This window comes from Ammospiza nelsoni, chromosome 2 (genome assembly GCF_027579445.1).
Source record: "Ammospiza nelsoni isolate bAmmNel1 chromosome 2, bAmmNel1.pri, whole genome shotgun sequence".
In the NCBI taxonomy this organism is placed as follows: Eukaryota; Metazoa; Chordata; class Aves; order Passeriformes; family Passerellidae; genus Ammospiza; species Ammospiza nelsoni.
The window spans coordinates 80,986,251-81,001,110 of NC_080634.1; the positions used below are offsets into that span (position 1 = coordinate 80,986,251).

Here is a 14,860-nt window from a genome sequence, read left to right on the forward strand (position 1 = left end):
ATTCAAAAAAGGATTTTATCTGACATGTCCATTAACTGAAAACCCCTAATTGCAGTTGACATAGTATCTGGGACCTATTGATCCAGCACACATGAGTGTTGGAGCCTAGTTGTTATGGCATTTAATTGTTGAATTTCATCTCTATGTAACTATTGTAATGTGCAGTAGCATACCACCAACAAATAGAGTTAAGGACATTTCCCATGCTGTGTCAAATGGGAGAAAAAGTATTTTCACTGGTTTTACAGAGAGCAGAGATGCTCTAAAGCTTACTAAGCACACACAGAGGCAGCTCCTCACATTTTAAGATATAAAATAGCACACAAATTCAGCACCCCATAAAAGCAGTTCTAGCACAGCTACCACGAAGAAAAAAATCCTGGCACTGTACTGTACATTTGTAAAAATATGACAAGGTCCATGGCAAAGAAGCAAGAGAATGGTACATTTACATCAAGAAAAAACCAAACAAAGATCCATTGACAGTGTCAAAAAATACAAGAAGCTAGAGCAACATTTTCTCAGGAGTCATTTAAGTAAAATGAAATACCCTGAAAGATGTTTCTCAGGACTGAATTCTATTTATATATCTCTTCCAGAAATTATTCAGAACACTAAGACTCTTAACAAATTGGATTGCTCTGATTATATACTGAAGTTCACATATTAAAATTTTACCCAGATAAAGACAAATTGTGGCAACACAAAAGAAATACTTAAAGATTTCACTGAATACTGGATGTTAGCCCTTGAAGTAGATAACTTTACACTTCAGTATCAGCAAACAAAATTATATTTAACTTGACTGAATTTCATTCTTTAAGAAGCTTTACAAAATGAAATTTTACTAAAGACCAGGACAGAGCAGATGAGAAAAATCTTGGTGTACACCAACCACTCAGTCTTTCACATGTCAGCTGTCTTGTGTTATGAAACAGCACTTCACTTTCTATTTTTCACAGGTTTTTTTTTTAAAAACATGTAGTATCTTCACATCCATTTTTTCCCCAAAAGTACCAGCAGCAAGAATATTTTTCTCATGTAAACAGAACTGTGCAGTCTGAATAAAACTGAGATATCAATTCTCTCAAGTCAAAACATCAAATGAAGTATTAAGTGCACAGGTACATTTTGTGAGCTGAACTAAAAAGATGTACTATAGTCTATTAAAACTGATTGCACAACTATTTAAATAAACTATTAACATTTTCAATGGTGTATTTCTTTTGCCCTCAGCTACAGCTCCTGTGTGAAAGGAAATGATGTTTCTATACAATACTCCCAAAAATGAAGGGCTCCTTGCTGTATGTAAGTTTTCTAATTTCCCTTCAAGTGAAACTGTAGCTTTAGTTCCTCTTAATATGGTAGTGGACAAAGAAATGAAGAGGAAAGAAGCCCAAAACCAAACACATCTAAAGAAATGCCCAGCCTACCAGAGACATCCAACGACAAAACCAGCTCTGCAATGGGTTATAGGATGCAGTGACATCCTGCTCTAAAGAGCAGAAGCAGCAGAGGGTTTCCAGGCACATCCAGGCATCTGAGAGGTACTTCTGCCATCCAGCTGCGTCTCTCACTTGCGTGGCCACGGCAGAGAGAAGCCAAGGTCAGCCTTTAGCTCACTGAAGGCAGGCCTGCAGTAACCACTGCTGTCTGCTGAGCACAGGGCTGTGCCTCTCCTGCACAACACAGGTGCTTTCTATGGACCAGTGGGTGGGAAGAATCTGGTTTTAATGAGGGGCTGGTGAGTTATTTAAAATTTCATCTGCAGAGGTGTGGTTCTTCTGTTTCTGACAGATATTGTGCATGCCAGCCTGGGAGGGAAGATTTTCCTTTCCTGGTTAAACATTTAAGAGCCCTTCGTTATTAAATGATTAAATATTAACTGGAAATGACGTATTACATTATATTCAGATGATCCTTTATCAATCTTAAACAGGCAATTACTTTACAGTAATAGCTCTAAAAGGAGTATTTCTCAGGGATGCATAACAACACAGTATTCTCAGAAATCTAAGAGATCAGGTAAAAATACCCTAGGGTAGAACCTACTTTCAACAGGCATGTGTTGCTTAAGTTGACATAGCCTAGCCAAGGGATAGGCTCTGTGTATTTGTCTGTCCAATACCTCAATCAACCTAAGAAGCCAGTATAGAAAAGAAAAAGCACTGCATATTATTCTGTGCCAGATATCCATAGTACTTGAACTCTTATTTAAGTGTTAAATTTAAACAAGGAGAGGAAAAAAAACCATTTTCCTGTACAAAAATGAAATTGTTGCCAGACTGATTTTTTGCTTTTGTTTTCCCTCAAAGCAGAACAGGAAGAAATTGAAATGTAATATCATCTTTGAGGAGGTATGCCCCCCGATCAGTTGGAGCATTACTATTATCACCAATTTTACTCTCTCTTCTTAGCTGCTTAATCTCTTTTTCAGCAAATATGAACATTTACTGAAAAGGATGATCAAAATTTCTCCAGGAACATGCAGATGCCTCTGTTCAATGCCAGCTTGTGTCATCAATCTTCTCTTTCTTCTACTACTAAACCTCTGTTTTCTAAATAATAATAATAAAACAAAGCTTTTGTGATATTCACATCTTGTTTGTGTACGCAATGTTGTCTAAAGATTCTTCTGCATGACCGTGCTTGTATACACAAAAATTGACATCTAAAATGGTGGCAAAACACTGCAAATAGCCCATATAAACACAGCCCACAGCACTTAAGGTAAATTCCTCAGAAGATAATCCCTTTTTAATATAGAGCATAAAGAAAAAAATCTCAATATCTAAAGGAAAGGCCCTCTAGATCAGCTTCCTTAAGGATCAAAGATCAGATCCTCAGGCAGCATTAAATCTTGTTCTGTAACAAAGAGGTTTTACAGGACTTTTTAAGAAAGTATAGAAACCAATCTCACTAACTTATTGTACCTTTTCAGTATTGGCACAGTTAATCTCTGGCAAATTTGCATCTATAATGATTGCAGTTTGCATAAAGCATAACTTTCAAAGTTACTTACTCAGTATGTCAAGGCAGATAGTTGTGTTGGAAGCATTTTAACTTCCTTGCTTATTATTGCATAAAAATTGCTACTGAAATGGCTACTTCTTTTCAAAAATTGCTACTGAAATTGCTACTGCTTTTCAAAAATTATGTTTATTAATTTCTATCCTTTAAAGAAAAGCCAGCAGCAAGGAAAATGTAGAGATTATGTACAAAATCACAACAATTTACAGTCACTTAAATTCAGTTATTTCAAATCCAGGAAAAGAAAAATGCTGGGTAGTTCCCATGTGTGTAACAGTGTAACTGCAATTATTTATTTAGAGAATCAATGAGAGGAAGTCATCCAGGAATAAAGACCATCTCTGGATTCTTAACTGCTATGACTTTTCTAAAAGCTGACAAAAAATAACTCAGTTCTTCCAACAATGCAAACATTTCCAACAGCAAAAAAAAAAAAAAAAAAAGGCAGCAAGATGAGCATTTTTGGGAATAATCTTTAAACTGGAAAGAAACAATGTTTAATGACTTCAGAAGGTGACGAGCAATCAGCAATGTCTATAAATAGTGAACAGCAGTAGGAGAGGGTCAAAATCTCACATAATCTTACATATCCACATCTGCTCCAGCTGTCAGGACTTCTTTTATCATCAGTGGAGAGAAAGACAAATCTAGGATACAGTCCTTCTGACTTAGGTCCCTCATTTAGTTCTAGGAGAGGAGCTAAATGCTAAAAGAAACAGCTTCTTCTCCCTCAGAGAAGAATCCAATCCATATAGTATAAAAAAAGGTGGTAGGGAAAACAATCAATGCAGAGGCACCTCCTGTTCAGCTAAGGAAAATACTGCCAAATGTATTAAAAATGTGTATTGTTTCAGTCTAATGACCTTTGAAACAACCTGAGTGCAGGGCCACACAAGTTCAAACATGTGACATGTTCCTGGACATGTTTAACCAAGATCTGTAACATACTTGTTTCTCTCTCTTAAAAAGCCCTACCTACCCACCCACCACGTATTTTTTATATATATATATATATATATATATATATATATATATATATATATATATATGTATATAAAAAACACACACACATATATATATAACATATATATTTTAAAATATTGTAAATAAATAACATTTGAATAAATTTAACAATATTTAAAACATTTAAAAATCTGTATTGGGAACATTTTTAGAGGTTAAAATATTTTGTAGCTTCATTATGGTACCTGATTATTTCCAATATATTTTAAAGTCACTGGGCAATGTTTATTAAAGTTGATCTTAAGTGTCATCCTCTTGAGCCAGATGTGTCAAGGCACCAGATTCACTACTGTGCCACACAATCTCATTTAATGCAGTTTCCACATTTTTATCTAAAGGATATGTTTAAAGAAATGAGTCTTGAAATTAGACAAGGCAGTGCTGTTACAACTTGTTATTTAGAATTCGGGTAAGTTTACTCTACTTCCCACACTGACAATTTGGAATTGAAAAGAGCTGTACAACAAAACATGAACAGCTTTTTCTGCTACTGAGGATTTGAGATTTTGAGATCCTGATACATAATGGAAGCAAAGCATGACCACATTACACATATTTAATATGTTCCAAGAACAACAAGAAAAAGCTATTATCTGTGTGCCATTCTTTGGTCTGCAGCAGCCTCCCACTGAAATAAATGGGTCACTGAAAGAAAGTCTGTGGAGTCATTTTTAAAGGAAGCCTGCAATTTCAAGACAACTGAAGATCAAAACAAAACCTGGTTCAAATTTTTACATTTACCTTTATCAAAATTAAATAACCACAGCTGAGTTCATAAAGAAAACAAGACATAGGCCCTCATACATGGACTCTCTAATGTTCCCGCTTAGAAAAGTTCTCAACTATTGTGATTTCAAAGTTACATCCTTCAGCAAAACTGGAATGTGAGCCTACCATCCTTTCCCGCTTCACATCTCCATGCTTTCCCCTTGCACAAGCTGTCACCAGGAGAAATACAGCTCAGGCATGTCTGCAGTGCCCAGTGTTGACAAACACAAGCTCATTTTGCCTGTACATTCGCTGGCTTTACACCAGCTGCATTAGCTCAGTAGCTTGTGCACAGCTCATCGGCTCAAGCCACAGCTTCCAGCCAGGCATGGCTGCAGGCCAAGGAGCCTGGAGCACAGGCAGAGACTGGGGATCTGTCTAAAGCACTCTCACCATGGCAGATGGATGGAGCTGCAAAGAAAACAGATTGCATTTGCTCCATTTATAGCATGCGCTTGTCATCCAGAAGACAAGATATACTGAGGTCATCATTAAAAAGAAGATGGTTGCCTACCACTGCCACACAATAAAATACAACAGCTCTTTCCTATGTATTAAAATCTCAGACTATTGAAAGATGCCACCATGTTGCAAATACTGGCCATAAATGTTTTTTACAGCTCAGTGTTCCGTATCTGTATTCCAGTAAATGCTAAGTTTATCATTCTCTTTGTGAAGTTGAGCCTTCACAGGTTCCTTTTTAAACCCTGTGTCTTGATTGGCATTTTCTAGATACCACTCTAGATTACAGGAATCTAATCTTTTAAAACATCAATGTATTTTTATTGACAAGCTGCACATTCCCACTCCCAGGCTCTTCAAAGAGTCTCTTTACTAAAATTCAGACAACATCAGGGCTCAGGGGTGTGCTCCAGCAGATCACACTCTTGGCTGTCAAAGGACTGCTGTGGAGGTCACCTCTCTTGGAGGCTGGAGTCAGTCTGTGATGCTGAACACTGCTGCTCAGCTCAGTGAAACATCCTATCCAGCCCCACCATCTTACTTGTTCCCTCACTAAGCCTGCAGGGAAAATTGCAGCTTTCCTCAGTGCCCATGTCTGAAGAGTCTAGCCCGCTCAGCTGCTGTAAAAAAGCATAAGTGGGAGCAAGATTTTACTCCCACATCCTGCAATTGCATTGATGATATGCTGCTTTGTCCCTCAGCTGTGCTGGCTTTATATACCACTGGAAGGTTCACAGAAAGGATTCTAAAAACAGCATAGACATTTTTCAGTTGAATACATTACTACAACTTACTAACCGTGTTTTGGTATTTTTGTTGCAATAACTTGCAATTATACACACAATTCCTCTAAATAGATTTTATTAGCACTATATCCAATTTGACTTGATGCCTTTCCTGAAGTGCATTCTCCCCTCTCCCTCACCTTCCCACTCCCACCTCCAAGTTCTGAATTACAATATTGTAATTTGCACTTTCTGGTATTTTGACTATGCTGCCACTGTAATTTAGATGTCTGACAAGTCAATGTCATTCCTGAACCGAGCAAGACTGTGAATAACACTGTAGCACAATATATTAACTATGCATAATACTTCCTTGACCCCACATTTGAAAACAAAAAAAAAAGAAAAAAGAAAGAGTAGAAGTCAATGAGTGACTTACTTTTGCATTCAGAGGGCACACAGACAATGCACTCCTAAAAAGCTGTTCTTCTGACCTCCACTGACTGCTGCGGAGCGCACAGCGCACAACATTGATCAACAAGATTCCAAGTACTGCCACAGCAAGAATTTTCTTAAGGAAAGAGAGGCAAGTTAAGAAACAAATCATGCAATTGAACTGCTTCATCATCAACAACTTTACTGATTATTTTGATGGTACCTTTTTCTTGGCTTGCTTACTCAAGAGACTAAATCCATATGTAAAGAGAATACAATATCCAATACTGGGGAGGTAGATGACTCTCTCTGCAACAACAAATCCTACTCGGAAGAAGAGATTACTTGCAGGAAGAAAAGGGATAATAAGAAATCCAAGTCCCAGTGTAAGGATTCTGCAAACAAGAAACATTCTCAGGTTAACTACAAATCTTAACTAAAGTACCTTTTCTACTTAACATATAAACTTTATTTAAACATTGTAGAAGGATGTGCATATAGGACAGGGAAGCACTTTAAAAATCATTGCTATAATTTTCAGAAAAGCAATATTCATGCTTCCAGGCCAGAAAATAGCCCCATTGCATATTAATTATATAACTCCTGTTTAAAATACTGGAAAAGAAATGGTAAAAGCTATCTGTCTATTTTTGGACCTAGTAAGACAGTAATGGGAGCAATAAGTCACTGTTAAAGAAGAAACTTTGGTGCACATTCAACTGAGAGGGTGGTCTTTCTCCTAACAAACACATCAATAGTAGAATCCATTGTGGTTAACCACTTGAAAGTTAGTAATCTACTCTCTTTCTACAGACAGAAGAGACACACAGCTTTTGAGAGCAGTTTGTTTCCTTTTTTTTGGCACCAATGTTAGCATCCTCAGCAGGTAGCTCTTTATGGACTATACAGAGCTCAGACAAAAGAGTCTAGGTACCTCACTTTTACAGAGCTGACATAAGGGAATAAGAACCTCAGGTCCATGTTAGGTGTTTCTTACAAAGGCCACAGGCATGGTAATTGTCTATTCTAATTTATTACAAATGACTCTCTACACTGTAAGGTAGATGCATCCTACCTTTTCTCATCCCCACAAGTCCTATCTTTTATCTTCACTTTTTACTAAAAACCTATTTAGCAATAAAGGCTTAGTGAGTGCATTTTTACTAGAAAGTAGGACATCACTAGCAGCAAGAGTTCCAACCCCTCTCCAAAATGATTTATCTATGCAAATAAATATGGGAACAGCAGAAAGGCAGGCAGGTACACTGTTAACATTTGAAGGGATGAGAAGGAAGAAAAGAATAAGATTTTGTACTCTGAACAAACACACAACTCTGAATTACCTATGTTGGTGATAAAGGGAAAACTCTGGAAAATGTGGAAGCATTTGGAAAGCCTGGCTACCCAGGACATGGAGAAGGCTGAGGTATTCAATGACTTCTTGTCTCAGACTTCACCAGCAAGTGCTCCAACCCCACTGCTCAAGTCACATAAGGCAAAGGCAGAGACTGGGAGAACAAGAAACTGCCTGCTGTAGGAAAAGGTCAGGTTCAAGAACATCTAAGGTGCACAACTCCAAGGGATCTGGTAAGGTGCACTTGCAGATCCCAAGGGAACTGATGGATGAAGTTTCTAAGATAGTGCTGAGCTCCTACCCATCCTACTTGAGAAGTCATGACAGTCTGCTGAAGTTCCTACTGACTAGAAAAGGGGAGACATAACCCTCATGTTTTAAACAGGGAAAAAGGCAGACTCAGGAAAGTAGGTCAGTAGGTCACCTCTGTGCCTGGCAAGACCATGGAGCAGATCCTCCTGGAAAATATGCTAAGGCACCTGGAAAAGAAGGAGATGATTAGTGAAAGCCAATCTGGCTTCACTAAGGGAAAAATGTGCCTGACAAATTTTATAGCCTTCTACAATGGAGTTACAGCATTGCTGGATAAAGGAAGAGCAAGTGATATCATCCACCTGGACTTGCGCAAAGCATTTGACACTGTCCAGCATGACGTCCTCATCTCTAAACTAGAGACATGGATTTGACAGCTCGGCCTCTTGGTGGCTAAGGAAGTGGCTGGATGGTTGCATGCAAAGAGCTGCAGTCAATGGCTCAGTGTCCAGTGACAAGTGGTGTTCCTCAAGGGCTGGCATTGGGACTGGCACTGTTGAACATCTTTGTCGGTGACATGGATGGTGGGACCGAGTGCACCCTCAGCAGGTTTGCCCACAACACCCAGCTGTGCAGTGGAGGGAAGGGATGCCATCCAGGGGCACCTGGATAGGACAGGTGGGCTGATGCAAACCTCATGAAAGCAAAGTGCAAGGTCTGGTGCTTAGGTCAGGACAATCCCATGAACAAAGATGGGCTGGACAGAAAATGGGATGAGAGCAGCCCTGAGAAGGACTTGGGGGTGTTCAGTGATGAGAAGGTGAACATGACCCAGCAATGTGCACCTGCAGTGCAGAAAGCCAACCATATCCTGGCTTGCATCAAAGAGCATGGCCAGCAGGACCAGGGAGGTGGTCCTGCCCCTCCTACTCTGCTCTGGTGAAATCCCAGCTTGAAGTGCTGCCTCCAGCTCTGGGGCCCTCAAGATAAAGAGGACATGGAGCTGCTGGAGTGAGTCCAGGGGTGGGCCATGAAGATGAGGACAGGGCTGCAGCACGTCTCCTATGAAGACAGGCTGAGAGAGGTGGAGTTGTGTATCCTGGAGAAAGAAGCCTCCAGGGAGACCTTCTAGCAACCTTCCAGAGGGCAACAAGGGAGCTGGATATGGGCTTTTCAAAAGGACATGTAGTGATAGTGCCTCATTCCTGGAAGTGTTCAAGGCCAGGATAAACAGGGCTTTAGAAACCTGATCTTATGAAAGGTGTCCCTGCCTGTGGCAGGGGGACTGGAACTACCTGACCTTTAGGGTCTCTTCCAACTCAAACCATTCCATAACTGAGCAGCTGAAAAATTTCAAGGAACTGAGAAATTAGGTCTACATAAAATCAATGGTAACAGAACCTGCAAAGATAAGCAGAAGCCTTAGTGAGAAAGAACAGTTTACAATAATTTTTTTCGTTCCTTTGGGTGGGGTACAAGTTGTTTTCTGAGTAAATACTACGGGTCAAGCATTTTACTTTTTAACTGTATGACCATGGCCAGTATTTCTACCTGCTTTCAAAGTCCATCTCCTCTCTTCCATTATTAAGAGGAAATTAAAGGAAATGATGACTTGTAGGAAGTACGGGCAACAAGAAACAATTTCCTACTGCATTTTGAGCACATATTACTTTTTACCACCTATAGTGTTAAGGATCTAAAAACACCCTTTCAGGAGAAAAAAATAAAGCAGCCATCCATGCCTCCTCCTCCAACTCTGTTTCCTACTAGTTGGTGTACAGTGATGGACCCAAATTGGGATAAAACTGTAATGACAGCTATAAATATTTATTTGAACTGCATTTGCTAGACACTAGTTCCACTGAATTGTTAAAATTATCAGTAGTGGATTTAACAAAATAATACTGTACTCAAGTTGGCCAGGCATTTAAAATTCATCACTGTCTCTTACCTTCTCTTATGGCTGTCTTCTGAGCACAGAGCTTGGCATATCAGACCAATTAGGCAGAACCAAAGTGCTGCTAGTGCAATTATCCTCCAGTCGCTGACGGATTTAATGAGGGGTATGCAGCCCATTGACCAATCAAAACACAGCCACCAGGGACACAACAGCAACCATGCATTCAGTGAATAGTAGTAATTATAGTTTATAGCCTGTCAGTCAAAGAGAAAACAAACATTTATTTGATAGTAAACTTGGGGGGGCTGAAGAAGGGGGCAACTTTAGTCCATCTCTCTTCCCTCACTCCCCTTGTAACACAATAGAGGCCATGAATACTGTTAGACTACAACTATTTACATATCCATTACAATTACAGCTGTGAAGTTAATTTTTAATTTTCTTTTAAACATAGCTAGGTGGCTCTCTAGTTCAGAGCAGGGAAATGCAATTCTGTGCTGTCCAACCAATATTCATAGATGAAAAGAACAATCTCGTACAACAGGAGAAAACATCAAAAGACATCATCCACTGTCTTAATCTTTGATTCTCCATCTCCAGAAAGATCCTTAATGCCATCAGAGGAGTGTAGGCAAGACATGCTCCATATACACCAGACTAGAACTTTGTGCTATTTCCTTTAGTTGTGAAAGATGAAAAGTCAAGCACAGTATGTGGAAAAGGGATGAAAATCAGCAAAAGCTACTTTCTTGCATGCATGGGAAAAATATGGAGTAAATGGAAAAGTATTGCAATGTGCATGCTAAATTGAATGCAAAGAATATACACAGTATACTATTAAAAAAAATTGCAGAGAATCACCACAGCAGCACAAGTGAAGGTGACTTATCACACATATCTTGAAATGTAAAAACTGCTCACTTTACTGTTTCTTAGAAGCACAGAAAACTTAATTTTATCACAAAAGACAAAGGTTCTGAGCTGGCCAGAAAAAAGCAACTTTGTAACTTACTCTTACAAACAGACTGTCAGCGAATGAAGCTGGGTTGTCCACTTCGGTGAAAGCTGGTGGCCCTGTGCCCATAATCCTCCAGCGGATATAAAGTATTCCAGCCCCTCCACACATCAACAGAGCTGTCCTGAAAAGCAGCCCCTTCCTCAACAGCCCAGCATTCTACAGGAAAGAGAGAAAGAGAGAAAGAGAGAAAGAGAGAAAGAGAGAAAGAGAGAAAGAGAGAAAGAGAGAAAGAGAGAAAGAGAGAAAGAGAGAAAGAAAGAAAGAAAGAAAGAAAGAAAGAAAGAAAGAAAGAAAGAAAGAAAGAAAGAAAGAAAGAAAGAAAGAAAGAAAGAAAGAAAGAAAGAAAGAAAAAAAGAAAAAAAACCACCTCATATAGAAACAGTATTCATTCTCTTATCCAACACATTCGCATCCTTTTCACCTCTATCTCAGAAAGAAAAAAAAGCTATTCCTGTGTGGTTTTGCTATTAGAGCTGACATTTTAATGGGAAAGTATTTCTTGCAAATATTTTAATTTCCTTTTCAATCAGTAAACAAACTTGTTACTACACAAAGACTCTTCTACAAATCCTCCTTAATTCTATAGCTGATATAGTTTTACATGGCAATTTCTGACAGGGAATTTGAGCAGAATACAGCCTTTAGTATACAGCATATTAAATTAATTTATCTTTTCTTTCTAAAATGGACGATGAGTACTTTGGGGACTTTGTTTTAAATAGCTATTTTCAGCTGTCTGCTTGTCATGGAAAAAAATTGTCCACTTAGGTATCTTTAGAGGTAAAATTACAGGTATGTACCAAGAAAAATGCACAGTTAGGAACTAGGAGGAATTAGAAACTGAATTAGAATTGTCACACTCAAAAACTTGATTAAAAAGCTAATGACAGAGAGGCACCCAAGTCACTTACTTCAGGGCAAATGACCCAAGATCAGAAAAAGTATTAAATTGTGTTTGATCTATATTAACTCAGTTGGTTTACATCATGCATTTTATAATATACCCTCCAGGCTGTAAAGAAGGCAAGTCACATAAAACATAAAGAAATGATGGTGTAGACAGTAAATCTGACAGACTTTTGTATCTTTTTCTCCAGAACATATAACACTTTTCTCCAAGCACACATCATTTTCATTAAAAAAAAACCCAAAAAAACCACAACCAAACCAAACCCAAACCAAAAAACAAACCAGTGTACACTGTAGAGATTCTTCAAGCTTCACCAGTGGAGACTGGAAACAGAATCATCAGTAAGTATAACAATACATCAGTCAAAGCTTTAAGATGGCACAATAATTATGATTATCTCTGAGTGGAATATGCTCTTTAGCAAGGACCACCACAGTTGTTTAGGATGTCAATATCAGGTATGTCTGAAGTTTAAAAAAAAAAAAAAAGATAGGCTTCCTGAACAAAGACAGACATCAGTGCACTGGCTGAAGATACTTATTTTCTAAAAGGATGGAAAAGTTAAATTAAAAAACAATTTTCAGATTGCTTTTTTAGTATTTGTAATTGACAATGGAGTCATGATAAAATATTTAGTTGAATATCTAAAGATAAAGCAGCTTGTAATTTTGAGTTTACATAAGCAAGCCTTTGTGCTCAAATGATTGCTTCCAACCTGGACATCTCAGTAACCAAAATTACTACAAGGAGGATTTAGGAATAGTTTTCCTATAAAATAGCTTTTGGACAAAATTGTGCTATGAAAAGAACCCACATATAGTGACTATTTATAACTGCTTTATGACAGATTAACAACAAAATCTCTTAGCCCAGGGCTTCGTTTCATTTAACAGTACATGCAGTCTCTTAAAGGCCAGATTTCACAATTGTCACAAAATCTCTCAGTAGGCAGAATGTGAAAGTGGAAGAAGTGTTATTGTATCCTCTCTGATTCAGAACTAACTGAAATCTGGCATGAAACTGAAACCTGTCTCAATCAAGAAGAAAAAAAATGTTCTTACTTGAAGAGTTTTTAGAATCTGCCTTTCAACAAAGCAAAACAATCTTAGATATACTTCCTTGAAAGCGCAGAACAGATTTTTGCAGGTAACAGGAGCTAAAATTAATTACTTCTGCCAAAAGAATAAGAGGGAAAAGGCACATCTGATATTTTCTTCAGTGAAACAGAACCATTTAAAAGTTCTTTTGAACAGAAGCACCACACTCTGAGCACTTCATGCTTAGAAAGTAACCCTCCAAAAAGGTTTGCCTCTGACATTTCCTAGAATCATAGAATGGTTTGAGCTGGAAGGGATTCCATGGATATCTTTTGCTAGATCAGTTTGCTCAAGGCCCTGTCAAGCCTGGCCCAGAACACTTCCAGGGATGGGGTTCCACAACTTCTCTGGATAACCTGTCCCAGTGCCTCCCCACCCTCATTGTAAAGACTTTATTACTGTCAAACACTGGAACAGGCTTCCTAGAGAAGCCACTGGATTAGTCAGGCACAATCTGCCCGTGGTGAAGCTGGGCTGGCTGTCTCCAGCCACCTCCCTGTCATTCATATGTTTTGCCATAACTTCCAGGAGGATCTGTTCCATGATCTCACCAGGCACTGATGTGAGGCTGACTGGCCACTTATTCCTGAGCTTCTAATTATTACCTTTTGTTTCCAGCACTTAATTCTGAACCAGCTCTGCTGTAGATCCCTACAGCTCTAGATGCTTCCCTTGTCATATTCCAGTTGACATTAGTCTCCTTATACAGCAAAACTCCCCAGCATTCCTATTTGCTGCCTGAAACACTCCTGTAGTCCTCACTTAGCCCTTCTTGGTCAAATCTATTCTTTCATTTCTAGAGAACCTACTTCCCCTGATTTCCCCTGCAGCTCATTTCACCCCTTGCAAAGGAATTTAAAAGCCCCACAGGACTTGTGCCACTCAGAAACATTAGTGAGACTCCTCTGCAGTGAAACCACTGACTGTAGCAAAGTCAAAGGAATATTCTTTTGGATAAGAATCTTAGCTGTAGTAGGCTGTAGGTCTATTTGGCTGTTATCCATCATTGATCTGAGGCCGATTGTTTCTCTTACTTGCTTACCAGTGCCAATACTAGGTGCCAGGCTCCACTTGAGACAATACCAGATAAATTGACACCAATGAGTCAGAAAAATCAATCCCTAGCAACTATCAGTGCTTACCTAACTTCTTTTAAACTACAAAGCTACTAGGACCTATTAACATAATATATTTTTAATGTACTTGTCTAACTCTGTCATTGAGAATCTGAATAAATCTCTCCCTCTCTTTATTCTGACCAAACCATTCTGAGTACCATTTCAGGTGTACAGTTACTGACCCTGGAGAACTTGTTGTATCAAGCAGTCAACTGTTCCATACAACATTTTTAACATATTGTTGAGAAAATTGTGGAAGGGGTTTTACTATTCAAAGTGATTCTAACAATACCCCATTACTACTCACGCTGCTGCAAAGATGCCTTACTAGGCTGACTAACAAGACCTTTTTGGTTGTTTGGTTGGTTGGTTTGGGTTTGTTTTTTCCTAATTCTCAACAACAACAAAACTGCCAGAAGCTGAATCTTTGTCTTTTAGGACATAACTGTCTGAATGGCCAGAATGAACAAAATCTGTAAGAATAAACAAAACATCCAAGGACTCACCTCCAATGACTTGTCTTTATACAGTAACTTTCGAATGAGCTCCAAAAGATTTATCTTGTTAATCACCAGTGCATCAAACACTGCATTCAAACCCTAAGGAGCCAAGACAAAAATAACAGCAAAAGATGAAGCAGCTAACCACAAATATTTTCTTTTAAATACATCCTGAATTGACTTACTGTACATCTTAATTCTGATTCCAAACAATCAGAGAGATACATTGGTAGCAATGATGGCAGAATGGTAAATGCAGCTCAGAATA

At 38.6% G+C, this 14,860-nt stretch overlaps 1 protein-coding gene across 1 annotated transcript in view; it reads right to left on the bottom strand.

Annotated features, from left to right (window-relative positions):
* The window catches only part of TMTC4 (transmembrane O-mannosyltransferase targeting cadherins 4), a 54,488-nt gene that overhangs the window by 13,432 nt on the left and 26,196 nt on the right, over positions 1-14,860 (bottom strand). The window contains exons 7-11 of the mRNA XM_059466062.1: positions 14,599-14,691; positions 10,962-11,123; positions 10,001-10,203; positions 6,667-6,838; positions 6,448-6,579 (exon numbers count right to left, since the gene is read on the bottom strand). Coding sequence (XP_059322045.1) covers positions 6,448-6,579; positions 6,667-6,838; positions 10,001-10,203; positions 10,962-11,123; positions 14,599-14,691 — 762 coding nt within the window. The remainder of the gene's footprint in view (positions 1-6,447; positions 6,580-6,666; positions 6,839-10,000; positions 10,204-10,961; positions 11,124-14,598; positions 14,692-14,860) is intronic.